The sequence below is a fragment of the Phocoena sinus genome, chromosome 20 (assembly GCF_008692025.1).
Source record: "Phocoena sinus isolate mPhoSin1 chromosome 20, mPhoSin1.pri, whole genome shotgun sequence".
Classification (NCBI taxonomy): domain Eukaryota; kingdom Metazoa; phylum Chordata; class Mammalia; order Artiodactyla; family Phocoenidae; genus Phocoena; species Phocoena sinus.
Window position 1 is genome coordinate 51,759,499 of NC_045782.1, and position 21,722 is coordinate 51,781,220.

General features: G+C 39.5%; 1 protein-coding gene across 3 annotated transcripts in view; it reads left to right on the forward strand.

Moving 5' to 3' along the window:
• GRB2 (growth factor receptor bound protein 2) overlaps positions 1-21,722 on the forward strand; it is a 71,201-nt gene that overhangs the window by 1,712 nt on the left and 47,767 nt on the right. Inside the window, exons 2-3 of one of the 3 annotated variants that reach the window (XM_032617845.1) lie at positions 4,213-4,263; positions 5,795-6,010. In XM_032617845.1, coding sequence (XP_032473736.1) covers positions 5,933-6,010 — 78 coding nt within the window. In that variant the 5' untranslated portion in view covers positions 4,213-4,263; positions 5,795-5,932. Of the gene's footprint in view, positions 1-4,212; positions 4,264-5,695; positions 6,011-21,722 lie in introns of those variants that run through there. The other 2 variants (XM_032617843.1, XM_032617844.1) reach the window with 2 other exon arrangements.

Below are 21,722 nucleotides of genomic sequence, written 5' to 3' on the forward strand. Positions count from 1 at the left end.
CCTATATTACAATAGAATTAAGATAGCTTGAAACATTTAAAGGAATAGAATTTATTTAGACCATTGATGAATTAATTAAAGCTTGCCCATTGTAATAGTACTAATTTATTCTTTTCCAGCCTTCTAAGATAAGGTGTCTTTTCCTGCATCTGTTATAATCAGCCTTCTTTGTTATTGGGTTTGTTTTTTGGTTTTTTTGACAGAAAGAAAGAAATTTGTTCTCTTGCTCCTTCCTTTGTTCAAAATTTTCTGAATCCCAAAATTAAAAGTTAATTCTTGTAATCAGCTCTCTTTGATACTAAAAGAAAGCATTTAAATGTTTGAGGCAGTTTCCTTCCTCAGCCAGTGTATTCAGATTTGAGGGACTACTATTAGGTTTTAGATACTAAGTTGGTGGTACTTAGAGATTTTTCTCAATAATTCCTGTTATGTTGCACGTTATGCCGCAACAATTCTAATTGTTACTTAGAACGGAAGAGTAATAGATTTTGGAGAAATGAAGTAATACAGAGTAGAGACCCACCATGGTCTCCTGAGAGAAACTGATATTGATAGTTACTTGCTTAATTCAGAAGAACTTTCCAGCACTCCTGAACGGCCATTGAGAGCCTTTCATTTTATTTGTCAAAGTTGGGTTTTTCCCAGTTATGCCAAGTGAATATGAATTATTGTCATTTTATGCAAAGACTTCATAGTGCGTTGTCTGAGATGCAAGGTTCAAAAATCTAGTCAAGGCACCCTTACAGCACAGCAGTGATTTTTAAAATTTAGCATGCATAAGAATTACCTGTGAATCTTACTTAAAATTAGGTTCCGGGCTAAGGCCACTACCTTGCCGAACTCCAGAAGGCACCTCACAGTGAAATCAGTCCCTGAATGGGGTGAGTTTGATGTAGCTGATCCAAGAACCAAAACTGTTGTTACAGGATGCACCCGTAAATTAATGAGACTGAAATGTGGCTTTAAATTACTCAAAGGTACACTTCCTGTATATACACAGTAAATGTTTAAAAGCCCAGTAGAATAAGTGACTATAGATGTGATTAGTTTTATATATGTGAATATTTGAGCATTGTTAGGACTTGATTTGGAGGTATTTAATTTTAGTTCACACTTAATAGACTGTTAATTTGCCTACCAGAGCGTTCCTCTGAGTTCATATGTAAATGGAAGTTCTAGATTTACTGAGAACATGTGGACCGATATTTGAAGAGGTACTGGTGATGCTGGTTTAATACCTCTTAGCACTTTATGCCAGGGACTCAGCATTTACAGGTGCTGTCTCTTTTAATTAGCAAAATGACCGTACAAGCTGTAGATGCTATTATTTTCCCCATTTTCCAGCTGAGGGACACTAGGGATTAGAGAATGTAAGTTATTTCTCCAGTGTTGCCCACCTAGTTAGTAAGTGGTACAGTGACAGTTGAATCCAGGTCTAACTCCAGAGCACCAGTGAGATTTGTTTTTGTTTTTTCTGACTTACAAAAGCAATACATGCTTATAGTAAAGACAATGAAAATACAATTGAGGTGTATGGTACAGAAAGTAAAAATATTCTGTGAACTCGCTTCCAGAGGTAATCATTGTTAACCTTTTGAATTTTTTTTTTTTTAGCCCACACTGATATATTATTTTATGGAAGTATGATAAACTAATTTTTCTGCAGTTTTTTAAAAAACTTGATAATAATGTATCTTGATATATAGAAAGATATTTCTTGTTATGCTCAGGGATACATGTATTTTGCACATGGTATTTGTGTCACTATTTTAGTGAGATAAATCTGGGACATGGCATTGCTTGTCCAAGGGTATGTATTTTTTTTTTTTTTTTGCGGTACGTGGGCCTTTCACTGTTGTGGCCTCGCCTGTTGCAGAGCACAGGCTCCAGACGCGCAGGCTCAGCGGCCATGGCTCACAGGCCCAGCCGCTCCGCGGCTTGTGGGTTCTTCCCGGACCGGGGCATGAACCCGTGTCCCCTGCATCGGCAGGCAGACTCTCAACCACTGTGCCACCAGGGAAGCCCAAGGGTATGTATTTTAAATTTGTCAATAGATGCTGTAAAATTGCTCTCCAAAAAGATTGAACTAATTAATTCCCTGATAGAGTGTGAGCTCTGTGGTGGTTTTATTTTTATAATCCAGTACTAAGCCTATTGTTAGGCATATAGTAGCTGTTCAAAATGTTACTTTAATCAACACTGGATAAAGAGTCTGAGAATCTCTTTATCCATAGTATCGCAGAGACTGGATGTTATAAATCTTTAAAAAATTTGACAATTAGTAGGTGAAAGAAATCTCATTGTTTTAATTTGCCGATTTTTGTTTGTTTCGGTTTTTTTGGCTGCGCCATGAAGCTTGGGGGATTTCAGTTCCCCAACCAGGGATTGAACCCGGGCCATGGCCGTGTAAGCCTTAATTTTCCATTTTTAATAATGAAGACAAACATCTAATATGTTTTAAGTAGAGTCACGTTTTAACTTAGAGTGACTTAATGTCAGGCTCTGTCTATAGCGCTTCATATATGTCTACTATCTGTATTACCTAATTCAATGCCCAGTGAATTTTATAAAGTTGGTGACATTATACCCATTTTACAGATGAGAAAACTGAGGCTTGTTTAAAAGCCTTGCCCAAAATTATAGCTGGTAAGCATCAAGGTCATTACTTGAACTTGGGGTCAGCCTGCCTTTACAAACCATGCAGGCTTAACACTAAGCTATACTGGCCCAGTGAAGTGTCGCATATTTTATTTTCTGTGAATTTTGGGAAGAAGAGAGTTGAATGGAAGACAGAAAATAAAATCCTACAAATACCTTTAGGAGACTGCAGTTTACGATACAGTGCGTATTGCTTTAAATGAACAGTTCAAGCTGCACTTGCCTTGTTAAAATTCTCTGCTTGTGATGGGCTGCAGGGTGTGTGTTGGTAACAGTTCAGACATACTCTGTCATCAGGCTTCAGGGTTAAATGTACTCCCAGCCCATTTTCTTGAGAAATTTACAGCAACATATACTCTGTTAAAAACATTATACATCGTGTCCACTTTCAGATTTCTTTCTTCCTTTTAAAGTAATTAATGTGGTGTATGTGATAGAATTTTTTTGTCTTTAATGAAACACACCCTTTTGAATTTCTTGAGCCTGCATGTTTTTCAGTGGATAGCCTAAAACCTGGCCTTCTCAAGTTTTCTCTGTGAAACACTGATTTTTACTTGGCACCACTGCAAAAGTATTGATTGGTTGGTTTTCATTCCTATTAAACTGTATCTTACAAAGCAATTGTTACTTGAAACACGATTTTCAAGAGTGTTGTCTGTTTAAGTTTTCTCTAGGAAACCTGTGGTAGATAAGTTGAGTAACAGCAGGAGAGCAAATGTTGAAAACTCTTGGTTTTTATGGTCTGGCTGTTCAGTCACACTGCAGTTGTCTGGAATCGTGAATGACATAGAAGTTTATGCCCTGTACTGCATAGTACCTTGACAGTTGACAGTGCTTTAGGTTTCTGTCTGATTTCTGTTTTTCAAAAATGAAACTTTTAAAGTTTTTTGGATCTGCGCAATTATTCTTCAACTTCCCATCATTGATACATAGTCCCAACAATCAGACCTGAAGACCAGTGAAAATAAATGGTCAGGTCAGGGTATGGAAAATATTGATAGGCATGTAGCGGAGATTTTGGAGCAGCTGTAAAAAGTTTTAAATAGGTACACACTGGAAAGTAGGCAAAAAAGGAGAAACAGTTATTAATTCCGGGAAAAATTGAAGGATTGTACTAGAAAGGAAGGTTGGTTATCATACATTATATAAATCACCAGTGAACAATGTTTCGTAATGTAATAATTACTGCTTAAACCGGAATATGTGGCATTACTGGGATGGGGCAACGCAGAATTGGCAGGGCGCAGAACAGCCAAGTCCTCATCTTTCAGGTGATAGGTGATGGCTGGAATAAATTAAGAAACAGCAGTAGAAGGGTGTTATTTAGAAATACTGTGAGTAAACATAAAGAGAAAGCTAAAATCAAAATTGAGGGTGATTGCTTGTGAGTGTTGGGGTAGGGAATTGCTCTTTTTCATAAGCCTTTTAATGCTCTAACTTTTAAAATTATATGGATTCATTTGATAAATAAGTAACTGTGGTGAGTACAAGTAAAGGATGTTTAAGGTCACACGAAAATACTGAGACTAATCTTTTTTTTTTTTAATTTGCTAGGACTATTTTTGCTTTCCTGTTTCAGAGCCAGCACAACATAGGATATCCTAGGTATGGCCTGATAGAATGAATTAAACGTTGGTTTAGTTTATTAGTTTACCTGCAGTGGAATGTTTGGCCTTCAGAATTCGGCTGAAGGACTTTTTATTACCGGGTGATTCTTTCCTCCTTGGTAATACTCATTTCCCTCTAAACTTAGTATTCCCAACTGGTTTACTCCTTAGTCCTTTTGTAGCTATGCTTGATTAATGCCCCAGTTGTTAACTTTAGAACAAAAGAATAATAATCACTCGTGCCCCTCAAATGAGGTCTCTGCTAGGTGGTAATTATCCACCAAAGGGTGTCACTATAAATAATCTGTCCCCGTTCTGCCAGTGTCAGTGTTGTTTTCTGCTTTTATTTAGCCTGTATGAAAACAGTGACTGACAAAAGAAGAATGGGGCTTCGTTTTCCTTTAGTTACGGGAAGGTCTAGGTTGCGTCCCATATTCAGGGCTCGAGACTCCTCACTTCCGCAGTGATTGTACTGCCCAGCTTCACCATCACCTGGTACACTACCTAAGGGTTATTACAGAATCTTTGCCTGCGAAATGCAGTTTGGATCAGTCTAGTACTCCCCTGGCTCCGAGAAAAGCACCTGTTCTCAGGGGTAACTGTGAGAGGCTTTTCTGTTTGGCTTTTGGGCGGTAGCTAAGATTCTGAAAAAGGGATTGCTTTCAAGTGTAGATTAGGACTTCAGCCTTGCTCTGTAGGCTAGTTAGGAATAATGCAGAGGCTGCTTTTGGAATGCTGAACCTTGGATGTCTATTTTCAAGGGCTGTTGGGGCCCCCGAAGTCTTGGGGGTCTTCGAGGGATAGGGAGCCTTCTGCACGAGCAGGTCTCCACCCACCAAAGGCTCTGAGCTGGATTTCCTTTCTCTGGTCACCTGAGCTTGCCGATCACAGTTGGCAGGTGGAGAGGGAGAGTTGCCTGTGCTGAGAGTAGCAAACTGAATAAGAAAGTAGTTCCTAGGGTCAGTTTCTTCCACTTTCCTAGGGGCAGACAGAGGTTTAGTTTCTGAGAACAGTTAAAGCAGCTCAGGACCACAGCCCACATTGCTGGCTTTTGACTGTGGATAGGGGACCCAACATTTTCAAAACACCAGAAAGGTTAGCAGGGAGAAAGGAGGGAGAGAGGCCTCTATAACTGAGAAAAGTAGGGTGCCATCCCGAGGGCGAGGCCTTTCTTTGCGTGGATTGCATTTCGTGCCTGGAGAAGAGCGTGAGGGGCGAGGGAGGAAAGGCGGAGACCGTTAGGACTCCAGCCGGTTCCTGCACACCGAACACACCCAGCGGGAGGGAAGAGGAAGTGTGTTCTGGAATAGCTTGAGCAGCTGCCGCCATTGGCCGGCAGGCCTGTCAGTTGCCTGGGGGCCGAGGCTGGAAAGAGGAAGGAGGAGCTCAGGGCTCCTGCCTGGAAGGGAGGGAGGAGGGCTGAGCCAGGCCGAGCCAGGGGGCGTGGGGGCTGGGACGGCAGGCCGACTGGCAGGGCGGGGCTGCCTTCGATCCGGCCACTTCTCTCAATCATTGCTCTTCTTATTCAGGGTGGCATTGTGTGTCGCGGCGTGCAGGAGCGAGTCCCAGCTGAGAGGCGAGGCTGAGCCCAGAGCACTGGGTTGCTTCAGCAGGGAAGACTCCCTTCCCCCCTGCTTCAGGCTGCTGAGCCCTGAGCCCCGCTCAGAATGGAAGCCATCGCCAAATATGACTTCAAAGCCACCGCAGACGACGAGCTGAGCTTCAAAAGGGGGGACATCCTCAAGGTAAGTGTTGATGCCCAGCAAACGCTCAGATGGCTTCTCCTTGTACTCACCTGCCTTCTTGTGCCCTGATAACACACAAAGAAGCTGTGCTTGTTCTCTTTTCATTGCCCACTTTTAACATTCACCATCCTGTGTGATTTGGAGAGCTAGTACTGAGTGAATATCAAACGTGACTTCAGAGGGTTGGTGTGATGTGTGGTCTTAACTGCCTTTGTGTGAATGCCTTGAGCATTTCTGTGCTTCTTGATATTGGTAATTCAGGTAAAGTCAGAGCAATATGATTATAGTAAGGAAGCGTATGAGTAGATTGGGTTACCTGATCTACTAGAGTTATAGAAAAAAAAGTGAGAGGATTTTTTTAAAAGACCCAAATTTGAAGTATTTTTGTAAAAGCACTCAATTAGTCTTATCTTACATAGTCAAAAGATTTTTGTTTCTGGAATGTGATCCTAGTAGGTTAGAAATTAATTTCCCCTAGCTTAGAGAGGAGGTAGAAGTACATGCCAAAACTCGTTAAAGAACCTCAGTGTATTCTTATTCTTTGTGAAACAACTAATGGAGTTCTAAATGACAAGGTTCAACTTGCTGTTGTACCAGTCAGATTTCGATTTTCTTGAACTTGAGGAGCAGTTACCCCATATTAAACTCTGATTGCACCAAAGAAACCTGCTGACAGTTTAAAAATAAGCTTCCTTACAGTTTGCAGCTCATTTTGAGCCCCACGATTTACATGAGGTTCGCCTTCCACCCGGCACGTGTTAATTATGTTGTTTTGTTTACCCAGTTGACTCCAGCAGCTTGCTCTTTTGGATATGTAATTTATTTTTACATGGGTGGGTGTTATCAAATAGTGTATCAACTCTGAGGAAAACCTAAAATTTAATGTTTGAGTCTTCACTGTGTCTCAAGTTTTGACTTTTTTCCTCTAAACCTGATTATTGGAATTTGCCATCCGTTTCTTTACTACTGTTGAATGAAATTATTAGGATTTTATAAAGAAGAGGAAAGTGGAAATACAGAAATATGATTCTTTATAAAAGGGCTAGTGACTTTTGTTTTTAAGTTTTGCAGACCTGCGGAGAGTTATTATTCTGTTCACTGCCCAAGGTGTAGAGTTCTGCTCTGAAGTTAGTTTTTGTAAACTACTACTGCACAGTAGTTTTTGTAATGTTAGAAATGTAGGTTGCACTTCATAGAAGGTGATAAAGAGCCCTTTAAGGAGAAGAAAACTGTGAGCTTTTTTTTTTTTAACATCTTTATTGGAGTATAATTGCTTTACAATGGTGTGTTAGTTTCTGCTTTGTAACTAAGTGAATCAGTTATACATATGTTCCCATATCTCTTCCTTCTTGCGTCTCCCTCCCTCCCACCCTCCCTATCCCACCCCTCTAGGTGGTCACAGAGCACTGAGCTGATCTCCCTGTGCTATGTGGCTGCTTCCCACTAGCTATCTATTTTACATTTGGTAGTGTATATATGTCCATGCCACTCTCTCACCTTGTCACAGCTTACCCTTCCCCCTCCCCATATCCTCAAGTCCATTCTCTAGCAGGTCTGTGTCGTTATTCCTGTCTTGCCCCTAGGTTCTTCATGACCTTTTTTTTTTCTTAGATTCCATATATATGTTTTAGCATATGGTATTTGTGTTTCTCTTTCTGACTTGCTTCACTCTGTATGACAGTATCTGGGTCCATCCACCTCACTACAAATAACTCAATTTCGTTTCTTTTTATGGCTGAGTAATATTCTATTGTATATATGTACCACATCTTCTTTATCCATTCATCTGTTGATAGACACTTAGGTTGCTTTCATGTCCTGGCTATTGTTAATAGCTGCAGTGAACATTTTGGTACATGACTCTTTTTGAATTATGGTTTTCTCAGGGTATATGCCCAGTAGTGGGATTGCTGGGTCGTATGGTAGTTCTGTTTTAGTTTTTTAAGGAACCTCCATACTGGTCTCCATAGTGGCTGTGTCAGTTTACATTCCCACCAACAGTGCAAGAGTGTTCCCTTTTCTCCACCCTCTCCAGCATTTATTGTTTCTAGATTTTTTGATGATGGCCGTTCTGACCGGTGTAAGATGATATCTCATTGTAGTTTTGATTTGCATTTCTCTAATGATTAATGATGTTGAGCATTCTTTCATGTGTTTGTTGGCAATCTGTATATCTTCTTTGGAGAAATGCCTATTTAGATCTTCTGCCCATTTTTGGATTGGGTTGTTTGTTTTTTTGATATTGAGCTGCAAGAGCTGCTTGTAAATTTTGGAGATTAATCCTTTGTCAGTTGCTTCATTTGCAAATATTTTCTCGCATTCTGAGGTGTGTGTGAGCTTTTTGACGGTATTCTCAGAGTCAGCACTAAATTAATCAGAAAGCAGACAGAACCAGCTATAGGTTTTAGAGAGAAATACATCATCTGCTTCTATTTCTTTAGCTAGAAATCGGCAATCGTAACTTAGACTACTAAATTACTCTGTATCATTGATGTACTGAGGAGATAATTTGGTGTTTTCTTAGGTGATTACTATTTTCAGCAGATAACCTGCTCCTGATATCATAATAAGATTGGCTACTCAGATAAAGGGAAAAAAGATTGGCTCCTCAAGTAGCCACGTTTGTCACTTGTACAAAAATGCTTTGGGGCCAAGCTTGGGGGCGGGTTTTGGTTTGTTTGTTTACTGAAATACAAATCAGATTTCTCCATTAAGTTTACCCTAGAAACTTGAAACTTGAGCCTGGAAGTTCATATTTTTTCTCTTAGTCTATCCAGTTGCACATTTAGCACTAAAGCAACAAATCAGAAGTGTGAACTTTGAGGTCTGTTTCAAAGAATTTTTAGACAAGAACTTTCCCTGTTTACTGCCACTAAATTTAGTCTTGGACCATGAACATTTTATAAGTTCTCCACCTTAAATTGGTAAACTTCTTGAACAAGTGTAATGTCCTTCTTTCCCATCCTACAGTTAGGATGGTACTGTTTAATATTCCCCCAGAAATTTTTATGATGGGAGAGAAAGTGAATCAGAGTGCTCACATTTACTTTCAGATTTTCTTTGGGGAGAGAGAAACATACATATATTTGGTTCTTTCCAGTTTGGCAGATAACTGGCATATGAAGTCATAATGCCATTATTGCTTTTGAATGGTGGCCGTTAGCTGTTTGTTAGTAATCTTGTGGCTTTACTCCAAAAAATAAGTGATGATACAGTAGTTGCCCTTTGTCTCATAATTCTGTGAAACAGCTGAGTGAAGAGGAGGGACATTGCTTTGTCTTAAGCACTATTAGTTTAAAAAAAAAAAAGGCAGCGTTTTCTCCTTTGATTATTCAGGGAGTAACTGGCTTCATTTGAGTGGCTCTGATTTGATTTGCTCACTCTTTAGGATGTTAGTTGTGAGCCAGATCATGTTTTGAAGTGTCTGGAAAGCATTGACCAGTTTCCCTCAATTGAAATATGGATCTATTTACCCTCTGTTGATAAAAGGGACATGTGCACGTGGGTACTGAGTACATTTTACTTGAAGATAATGAAATAGAAAGGGGCTCAGCCCTCTGCCTATGACCAGGCTCAGGATTACACCCTCTCACTGTCTTGGAGTTCCTGGTTAACTTTTACTGAATGTTGACTCGTGTCCCCCAGCAGACCACTTCCTTACTCTCTGTCCACATGTTGACTTGTACTGCCCTGAGAAGAGAGAGCAAATTAAAAACATCTTACTGGAAGCCGTAAATAGAACTTAATGCTTGGATATATCTGCCTTTGTTAATTTCCCTCTTATAAAAGCTTGTGTTTTTCTTGGGGAGGGGTGGGGAGGGCACTGGGGCTAGGTATGGAAGAAATTGCTCTTAGTTAGTGGATGAAATGAACCTAAATTTCCCCACCCTTGTAGGGCAGCCTTGAGATAACCCCAGGGGTTCTCCACTGAAAATGAGGCCCCTGAATACTCTGCCCTAGGCACACAAAATGCCTGAGCTTACCTAAAAGTTGCGTCTGCCATCTAGGGGCTTCTGTACATGTATTTATAGTTCAGACAGTGCTGCCTAGGAATGAAGAGACTGTTCTGAGCTCTCAAACCTGTGCTCATTGCATTCTGTAGCTGGGTGGTTATTTTCTATCAAGACAGACCTTAGACTCTAGAAGAGAACCAACAGTAGATCGTCTCAATATCTTCTTCTCTGCCTGGCACGAACTTCCTTTACCAGTTTCCTAAACGGCTTTAGAACTAGGTCTTGGGTTCAGGGCTGATGACACTATTTTACTGTTACATTTACAGAGCGTCTCCTTGAGCCACATCCTGGGGTAAGTTGCTTTGAGGGTTGGGGGAGAAATAGAAGATGTACTTTCTCCCTTCAGGAACTCTAAAATCAAATAAGAGAAGTGAGGTTAGTATGTGAAACAGTATGTGACAGTGTGTAAAATTAGAGGATCTTTATTTTTTTTAATAAATTTATTTATTTTATTTATTTATTTTTGGCTGCATTGTGTCTTCATTGCTGCACATGGGCTTTCTCTAGTTGCAGCGAGCGGGGGCTACTCTTCGTTGCACTTTGCAGGCTTCTCGTTGCGGTGGCTTCTCTTGTTGCAGAGATGGGCTCTAGACGCGCGGGCTTCAGTAGTTGTAGCACATGGGCTCAGTAGTTGTGGCTTGCGGGCTCTAGAGCACAGGCTCAGTAGTTGTGCCACATAGGCTTAGTTGCTCTGCGGCATGTGGGATCTTCCCGGACCAGGGCTTGAACCCGTGACCCCTGCAGTGGCAGGCGGATTCTTAACCACTGCACCACCAGGGAAGCCCTAGAGGATCTTTAGAACAGGAAAAGACTTCCTTGTTTTACAGGTGAGGAAATGGTGGCCCATGGAGGTTAATGGTCTATCCAAGATCACAGCTATTAGTACTTAGTGCTGAACTGGTATTTAACAGAATGCTGAAGTTGTGTTACACACTGTAACTGCCAGTGTAATTTTGAAGAGAAGAGCTTGGTGAGAGCCGAAGTCCAAGAAAGCTGTGTGGAAGAGGCATGACTTGGACTGGACCTTGTGAAGGCCAGGACAGGGCTAAGTGAGGAGAAGAGAGGGGCGGGGGCTGTGCTTGTTGTGTTTAAGACAGGAATGCTAGAATAAGGTTATAGGCTGTGACGGAGTGGAAAATAAGGTAGAACTGGAGCCAGATAAGAAAAACCCAATAAGAGTTTGATCTTGTCCTTAAGCCTCTGAAGGTTATCAGCTGATGACGAAAGTGTCCTGTGTGTATAGTGGAAGTGTCCTGTGTGTATAGTGGATTGCGAGGAGGGAAGCCTGGAGTCCCAGCCTGGCAGGTTCCAGTAATCAGGTTGTGAGATAAGTGCCTGTACAGGTATAGGAGACTAGGAATGAAGGACAGGGGGTGCTTTGAGGAAAAGAAAAAATAACGGGATTTCTGCCTGTCAGCTGGGGGTATTTGAATAAGTCTCCTGTGTAACTGAGAAAAGAACGTCCATTGAGTATGCTCCTGAGAGCCAGGAATGTGAACTAGAGTGTGATCGGTTCCAGTTTTCACAACAGCTCTAAGTCCTGAATTTCAGTACATGAGTCTCATTTCAGGTGTTTGAACTATCAAACCTAAAAAATAAGAGATTGGGGTGGGGTTTTTTCTTCACTATTTCAAAGTACTGGTATCAGTATACTTTTTGAAGTATTTATTTGCCTATTGATAAGAATTGTTATCAATCTTGTTAACTAAACTCAGAATATTGCATTTAATCTTAAGAATGAGGACAGTTTGAGTTCTCTTACAACATCATTTGTTTGCCTTTCATCATATTCATTTCCCCCCTGTCATCTGAATGGACTGTTTCCAAATAGGTGCTAAGAATGAACTTTCAGTTCCTGTACAAGACTCCTTTGGGGGTGGAGGGGGTTGCTGGCTGAAGACCAGTCATCCCTGTTTGGAGAAAGAAATGTCTAAGGAAATGCACCGTTCCTTTGGGGTCTTCAGTTTTCACCTCTGTGAGCCATTATAGTTAAGTCATCTACTATTTATGAAGCATTTAATATGTGCCACAAAGTTATACATGATTTCTAATTTTGGACATCAGAAGGTTGGCATTATTAGCCCCATCTTATGGGTGCAGAAGTTAAGTAACAGGTTCAGGTTCACACATTTAGTAAGAGGCAAAGCTGGGATTTGATCTTAGGCCTGGCTGCAGTGCTCCCCCTACAGTACATTAATTCCCCTGTTAACTGTCAGGTATGAGTAAACCAGAAATATAAGCTTATCTGCAGTCCTGAGTTACTCACCTGCCAGGCATGGACAGCTGTCTTATGGCACTGCTTCTACATAGTGACGTATTGGATAGCCTATCTAAGTAAGCTGAGGTTAATAATAAAAGAAATGAAGGGGGAAAAAAAGGGTCATTTCACCTTTCGGATTACCAAAGGTGATAAAGACTGACCCCACCCTCTCGGCCAGGGTGTGGGGAAATGGGTGCTGTCACCTCCTGCCAGTGGAGGTTTGTACGAATACAATTGGTCTTTTTGAACATGGCTTGGTGATACATATTAGACCATAAAATGACCCAGCAGTTGCACTTTCAAGAATTCAATCTAAGAAAATTCACAAACAAGTTTTTTTAAATGTAGACATGGGGGGGGGGATGTTTATTTCAGTGAATCTGTGTGCCACCTAGAAATTTCTGCAATTAAATTATGAAATATCATTTCCAAGATATTAAAAGGTGTAAAAATAGGCATCTTCGAATACATGGAATTACCATATTATAAAAAAAAACCTTAAGTAGCCCATCAGTGGGAGGCTACATAAACAGATTATGGTGCTTGTAAAGTGGGATACTGTGAAGTTGTTAATGTTGATGTAAAACTATATCAGTACAGTGTATGTGTTGCTCAGACAAAGTGTTTATGGATCCTCTTTTAAAAAGTGAAAATATATCTAATTTATTGAGTTCTTAGTATATGTCTGTGCACTAAGCTAAGTATTTTACTTGTATTTTCTTTTAATCCTCACAATAATCCTATTAAGACAGATGCTATTATCCCCAGTTTACTGATCAGGAACCCGAGGCTTATGTTAAGTAACTTGCCCAAGTTCACATTCAAATCCAGGCTGGTTAAGTCCAGATTCCATGTTCTTAACCACTACCCCGTGGGGCTTTTTTGTACCCAAATGAGGTCAGATGAGGGAGGGAGGGAGGGGGCACGAGCCCATTTAGGGAAAATTGCTATCTATTTCTATTTGCTTATTAAATACATAGACTTCTTTCTGAATGATCCCCTAAAAGGTAACAGTTATCTCCAAGGAGCTGGATTTCAGGTGATTCTTACTTCTTTCTTGTGCTTTTTTTTTTTTTTACATTACTTTAATTAATTTATCAGTTTTATTAAGTCAATACAGCTTTATTCAAATGGTAAGTAGTTAACATTTTGCATGTTTTACCTTGATGGATATTCTAGGAAGTTAAAGTGCTCCGGTCAGGGCTTGGTTGGTTGTGTATTTTTAATGACTGAGGTTTAACCTGCTGTTAGGCTAAAGTTCACTGTGCCTATGTTCAGAGTCATAAAACTTAGACACCTCTTAAAAAGTGATTCACAACACCTTTTGGAGGAAAATCTTGGTCTTTTTGGCAGATACTTCCTCTGTTTTATCTCCTAGTGTCTGTGGAATGAGAGACACCTGTGGTATTGTGCTAAAGAACTGCTTCAGGGCTAGACCCACCTTCTTCTGGCAGATCTGGCCTTTTGGTCTTGGGAAGCTGACTCTGCATTGGTTCTCCCATCCTCAAAATGGAAACAATAGCGTCTACCTTCCTAGAGTCACAATGAGGATTAAAAGAATTAATACGTTAGTGTGCTTAAAGCAGTGACGCGTAAAGTAGATAGTAATGCTACCTGCTATTAGTTTTATTAATGTTATTCAGACGCACAACTTTGATAAGAGGATGTCAGTCCTACTGCTGGCTCAGGTAACTGTTAAGTCACATGACTCGACACATAAAACTGGCTGGGTGCTTGTCCTGATACTACCTCAAACTCAGAATTGTGCAAACTTTGTCCCAGAGCTTAGCAGAAAGCATGGTATTGATGGAGGATTTTGTGAAAGACAAGTAGTTTCTCCATTCTTAAAAGTCTTTGGCCCTCTCTCAGGGTTAACCCTGAAAGCAAAGAGGTGGGTAACTGCACAGTGTCCTGTTGGGGACCTCACTTTTGTATATTTCTTGGGCTGAATAGAGCTTTGGGATTATGCTGTTGGCAAATATTAAGAAGTGATAGAAGAAACAGCCTTGGGAAAAATTCGTTGCTGTATTTACTCTAAGGATACTAAGGAATCTTTCATTATTATGTGTCCTCAGGGAGGACCTGTGGGAGAACATTCACTCTGGTCTCCATACCTAGAATAGGCGTATTTCCCCCTCAGACAACTTTTTTAAATCTTAAGGATGCTATAAATAATGCTTTGATATGTTTCCTTCTTTATCTTCTAGGAAAGCTTAGAGCCCCCTATGGTCCCATTTCTAGCAGTTGCTCTTATATATACTTTCTGTCCTAATATTTTTGTTGAAACAGGTAGTAATTATTAGTGGTAAATAAAGTTTTTCTCACCCTAACAATGGCTTTGATTTTTAACTAATTTATTTATTCTTTAGTTTAACAGCAGACTTTTAAAATCTAGCTTTAGCAAAATGGCAAAGCCTTTTGTAGTACTTTGCTTTTGAAAAAATACAAAAAGAATCAGTTTAGTTTTAAAGTGAGAGGAAATGCATTTTGGACCTTAAAACTGTAGACTTCACAGAGAACAAGAAAGCAGTGTGTAGGCTTCCCTGGTGGCGCAGTGGTTGAGAGTCCGCCTGCTGATGCAGAGGACGCGGGTTCGTGCCACGGCCCAGGAAGATCCCACATGCCGCGGAGCGGCTGGGCCCGTGAGCCATGGCCGCTGAGCCTGCGCGTCCGGAGCCTGTGCTCCGCAACGACGGGAGAGGCCACAACAGTGAGAGGCCCACGTACTGCAAAAAAAAAAAAAAAAAAAGAAAGAAAGAAAGCAGTGTATGTTTTCAGTCAGAATATTGATCATGCAATGTCTTTGTGTCATTTCGTAGATCTTTTATTTTCCTAGATAAATATGTATGGTTTGAAATGGATTGCTAGAGGAAAGAGAATAAATTTACAGCATTTTATTTTTTTGGTTTCATTGGGTCTTTGTTGCTGTGTGCGGGCTTTCCCTAGTTGCAGCGAGCGGGGGCTACTCTTCTTTGTGGTGCGCGGGCTTCTCATTGCGGTGGCTTCTCTGTGGCGGAGCACGGTCTCTAGGCGAGCGGGCTTCAGTAGTTGTGGCTCGCGGGCTCTAGAGTGCAGGTTCAGTAGCTGTGGCATGCAGGCTTAGTTGCTCTGCGACACGTGGGATCTTCCCAGACCAGGGCTCGAACCTGTGTCCCCTGCATTGGCAGGTGGATTCTTAACCACTGTGCCACCAGGGAAGTCCCTACAACATTTTATTGTCAATATTTCCATTTTTCCTTAACATTTAAAATTACTTTAATATACATTAATAGAAAAAAAAGAGGAAATTCAAAATTCTGCACGAACTCCCCACTCCAGTATTTTTACTGTTGCAGATCTCTTCTAGGCTTTGTTATTGTATAAACATTTTTATACTGCTGTGATTATAGTGGCCTTAAAATACAACATATGTTACCATTTTCCTCTGTTTGTTTTACTAATTATTTTTAATGGTTTAATGTTTTAAAATATTTTTAAAGTTAATGTTCTATAATTGACTAAGCTATTTCCCCATTGCTGGATACTTAGCTTGTTTCTATTAAAAGTTTCGTTTATCATCTCAAAGGAGGCTCTTGATTATGTATGATGCTCTATTGTCCAAAAGGATTGAACAGATTACCTACTTGAGGTCAAGTTGAATGAGAATGGCCCATAATCTTAGTCAGAATACATAATAGTAGTGCAGCTAATGTTAGCTGCATTTTCTGACCTCCTTTAACAATAGAATATTATTTCACAGTTTGACAGTGTTTTATAGGACTGTGAAATGATTTGTGAAATGATTAAACCTCTTCACTCAGCATCTAAGATACTTGACAACAGCATCTAGTTTTTCTGAAGCACCTTTTGTGCTGTTCCTTCAGGTGATTAATTTGCTTTTTTATAGCTGTGTCAAGTTAAGTTAATAAGTAATTTTGATAGCTGAGAAATTTGATGTGTACTCATAGATGTAGTTTTAATTCAGTTTTACTTCTCTGGCTGAATTAATCCCTTCTGGAGGGAGATAATCCATCCTCACTCATGTTTGGAAAAAGATGGAAAGACAGACAAACCAGCTTTGTTTAGTTGATGCTGCAAATGTTTAGCTTTAGAGCCAGAAGACTCTGCTGAGAGCTTTTGAGAAAAAAGTGGAGTGATTTATTGAAACATCCTCATGCTCTTACATGTACTGAGATATAAAGAAAAAACAGAACTATCGTGTTGGTTCTCTCTGGATGTTGGGATTATGGAGAACTGTCACTTTCTACAGCATGCATTTGTATAATGGATATTTCTACAGGCATATATTAGTTTCATAATCAGAAAAGCAGTAAAAACCAAAAACACCACAGTAGTTTTCTAGATGTAAATTTACAAGTCAACAAACATTTTAGGGTCTATTTTGATTTCTTAAAAGGAAAAAAAAAATCAGCGTACAGCTTCATGGAGTAAATTTGTTCATTTCTTCTTGGTGAAGACAGCACAAGCATTTCCAAGTTATCTAGGACTATTACATAGACTTTATGTAAAATAGAGAATACACAACAATAAACTAGAAGCGGGCTCGGCCCTTTTGCTTATGAACAAGTAAGATTGGCCCTAAAACTGGTCTTGCTGCCCAGATTTCTAGTTATATCTAGCTTATCTTTTCCCTGCACCTTATGTGAAACGAACGTTATGTGCTTTCTTACTTACGTAATTTTGACTTAGGTCAGTCTCCAAACTGGATTATGGCTAGTAATGCAGCCAAATTGCAGTTCTTCCTAGGTTTAATTATCCATGTTGCCTTCCTTGTCTTCTGTCCATATTTAGTCATTTACATTTTATTTATCAACTTCTATAAAAATGTTTGGCTCTGAAAGGTAAAATTAAGAGACAAAATAAAGATTTGCAGTTATTTGTGGGTTTTAGTTATCTGTTGTGCATTGAAAAATATCAGGTATCTTCATTTCATTCTTTTAAAATGTTTATTAGAGTTATTGAAAAGTGTAAAAGAAAGGCCATAATCCCTCCTGTCACCCAGATAACTTTTTTTTTTTTGCGGTACGCGGGCCTCTCACTGTTGTGGCCTCTCCCGTTGCGGAGCACAGGCTCCGGACGCACAGGCTCGGCGGCCATGGCTCACGGGCCCAGCCGCTCCGCGGCATGTAGGATCTTCCCGGACCGGGGCACGAACCCGTGTCCCCTGCATCGGCAGGTGGACTCTCAACCACTGCGCCACCAGGAAAGCCCAAGATAACTTTTTGAAATAAAATAAAACAAATGTCGAACTCATTAGAAAATGTAAAAGGCAAATACTCTTCCCAGAGAAAATAACTATTCTGTTTTTCTGTAACCTTTCAGGAAGAAAGACATTTAATGAGTATAGCTATAGTTACTTTTACTGTACTTTCTGGGTACGATGAGAAGCACACTGAAACCATATTCAAAATTGTAATAATGAAAATAAGCAGGTACTTCATCTTTGGAAGGAAGGATGGGGTTTCTGTTTAAATGTACTGTACCTCTTTAGAAAAAAGCAGTAGCTAGAAAGATCGCTTTGCCAGGCTATTAGAGAAGATCATAATGATTAAGACTTTAAAAGTCACATGTTAAAGCTGAGTCAGAGTAGATTTCGAACCTGAAATTGGTGTGAATTTTTCCCAAAAGTTGTGCTAATATTGTCTACATCAGATATTCAGATGAATTTGTGACTAATGGCCTCACTTAGTGCTAGAAGTGGAAACTTGTAGCCCTGCAGGTCTTTCCTTGAGATTAATTACTTTATTGGTCTCCTAAATTTAGGTTACTGGTTGAGAAAGAACCAGTACTTTACTTGGAAAGTCATTCTCTTTGTGTTCAGATGCCCTTTATCTGCCTTCTTGGAGCGCCTAATATAACTACATACACCTGAACAGCTGTTGTCCTTAAAGACTGTAGAAGTAATTTTCAAATTCAGTTATTAGTTTGTTGGTATTGTGTATCCAAGTGTAAGCTTTTTCTGCATGTTCTTTCCCTCCTCTTCTTTCTTATTAGATATTAAGGGCCTCGCAAAAGGGGCATGCTTCTCATTTGCATATTCTCAGATAACCTGATGAAAAATTATTGATTACCTGCTTTTGGGGGTGTTGGGTTTTATAAATAAAAGAATAGCAGCCTCAATTTGAAGTGAACTATGGCATGTTTTTCCTTTTAATATAAATGTTTATCTTGTACTGTTGGTAGGAATGTAAATTGATAGAGCCACTGTGGGGAACAGTATGGAGGTTCCTTAAAAAACTAAAAATAGAACTACCATATGACCCAGCAATCCCACTACTGGGCATATACCTTGAGAAAACCGTAATTCAAAAAGAGTCATGTTCCACAATGTTCATTGCAGCTCTATTTACAGTAGCCGGGACATGGTAGAAGCAACCTAAGTGTCCATTGACAGATGAATGGATAAAGAAGATGTGGCACATATATACAATGGAATATTACTCAGCCATAAAAAGAAACAAAATTGAGTTATTTGTAGTGAGGTGGATGGACAGAGTCTGTCATACAGAGTGAAGTAAGTCAGAAAGAGAAAAATAAATACCATATGCTAACACATATCTCCATATATATATGGAATCTAAAAAAAAAATTTGTTTCTGAAGAACCTAGAGGCAGCACAGGAATAGAGACACAGACGTAGAGAATGGACTTGAGGACACGGGGAGGGGGAAGGGTAAGCTGGGACGAAGTGAGAGAGTGGCGTGGACTTATACATACTACCGAATGTAAAATAGATAGCTAGTGGGAAGCAGCCGCATAGCACAGGGAGATCAGCTCGGTGCTTTGTGACCACCTAGAGGAGTGGGATAGGGAGGGTGGGAGAGAGACGCAAGAGGGAGGAGATATGGGGATATATGTATATGTATAGCTGATTCAGTGTTATATAGCAGGAACTAACACACTGTTGTAAAGCAATTATACTCCAATAAAGATATTAAAGATAAAGTGATAGGAACTGAAAAAAATATATATAGATAGATGTTTATAAATACCTAGGCTGTAGCCTTAAATTTCCCTCTAAATGCTGCTTTAGTTGCTTCCCATAAATCTGGGTATGCAGTTGTTTTTGTTTTCATTAATTTCAAAATATTTTCTAATTTGTTGTTTTTTTCTTTGACCCATTGGTTATTTAGGAGTGTGTTGTTTAATTTCCACATATTTGTGAATTTCCCAGAATTTCTTCTGTTGTTGATTTCTATTTTAATTCCATTGTGCTTATAGAACATACTCTGATTTCAGTCCTTTTAAATTTATTGAGGCTTGTTTTATGGCCTGGCATTTGGTCTATCCTGGAGAATGTTCTGCTGTGTGCTTGAGATGAATGTGTATTCTGCTTTTGTTGGTTGGAGTGTTCTCTAGATATCTGTTAGGTCTAGTCAGTTAATTATTTTTTCCTAGAGTATGTCATGATAGTTGTAGAATTTTGATGAATTCTTAAGAATACTTACCTAGTATCTTGGTGAATCATAGTGACAAATTGAGTATCTCCTAGGTTAAGGGTATTATGCTTCGTGCAAAGGGTTGGAGGTATAGATGATATTTAGTAATACACTGTTTTAAGAGCTCTGCTAGAGGTATGCACTGGGTGTTCTGAATGAAAACAGACTTGGTAAGACATGAGTATTGAAAAGTTTTCTGAGCTAACTTAGAAACACTCGTGACTGCTTTGTCCATCCAGATATGCCTGACTTACTGAGGCCTTCTGTTTCTAACATTAGCGAAGCTTACTATCAAACTCTGAAGAGTTGTTGGAGTTGTCCTAGAACACTTAAACTTGGAAGGTTAATTGCCTTTCATTGTATTTGGCAGTTAAAAAGTAGATATGAGCCATATTGATACCAACGTGGCACATGTAGACAGCATCAAAGTAATTATGACACTTCTTTCACGTTGTGTGAAAAACTTTAGATAAGTGCCATCAATCTCAAATTTTATGCCCATGACGCTGCCACCCCACTTTTTAAGGAAATATTTTTATGGAAATAGGTTTCTATTACACATTTGCATGTAGAACATACTGAATAGTGTTTTTAGGTGGGGTTACTTTAAACTAGAACTTTCCAGATATTGAAAATAGCATGAACTTTACACTAGTATTATGGTAACATCAGAAATGGAAAGGATTAAACATTTTATTTTCTCCAACACCATATGAATATGAATTATATTTAACAAGTTTGTGTATAGTCCAGAGTAATATACACCTGAAATCTGCTATCTAGATGTTAGTTTCTAAAGTTTAAAAAGTCTGTGGTCAAAGAAGTGGAAAATGGAATACATTTTCATGAAGCTTTTGAAAGAAAATTGCTCAAGTAAATAAAGAAGTTCAAGATGCCTCCTCATAGACCTGAAAACATTTACTCAGTCGTTTATCAAATGTAAGTATGGAAGCCCCAAAATTCAGCATTCTGTTTACAGGGAGGGTAGAATAAGATGTCAGTGCTACTTGTGCTCTCAGCCAGGGTCCTTCAACAGGATCTTCTCATTAAGACAAAAGTAAAACTGCTACAGCATCTTTACTGAACATATATATATTTTAAACTTTTTTATATTGGAGTATAGTTGACTAACAATGTTGTGTTAGTTTCAGGTGCACAGCAAAGTGGTCCAGTTATACATATACCTGTATCTATTATTTTTCAAATTCTTTTCCTATTTAGGTTGTTACATAATATTGAGCAGAGTTCCCTTTGTGAACATAGTTTTTCTTAACATAGATTTTTTTTTTAAGAACATTTTTAGATTTACCAAAAAAAAATTGCAAAGGTAGCACAAAAAGATCCCATATATCTCACACCCAGTTTCTCATTATTAACATTTTATATTAGTATAGTACATTTGTTACAATTAATGAGCCATTATTGATACATTATTATTAACTAAGGTCCTTATATTATTTAGATTTCGTTCATTTTTCCTAATGTCCTTTTTTCTGTTCCATGATCCCATCCAGGATGCTGCATTGTTTAGTTGTGTCTTCCTAAGCTCATCTTGGCTGTGTTGGCTGAACATAGATTTAAAAAAATATATATATATATACACACACACAGACACACACACACACGCTTAAAGTTTAATATTCTTTTGATTCTTTGATAGTCCCTACTTAATGAAGAATTATTTTCTAAAAGCTTATAAATTGGTGTTTCTGGGGAAGATGTTATTTCTCATGTAACGCTTATTGACATTTTTTTTTTTTTTTTTTTTTTTGTGTTACGCGGGCCTCTCACTGCCGTGGCCTCTCCCGTTGCGGAGCACAGGCTCCCGACGCGCAGGCCCAGCGGCCATGGCTCACGGGCCCAGCCGCTCCGTGGCATGTGGGATCTTCCCAGACCGGGGCACGAACCCACGTCCTCTGCATCGGCAGGCGGACTCCCAACCACTGCGCCACCAGGGAAGCCCGCTTATTGACATTTTAAGGTTGGACCACATAAGTATT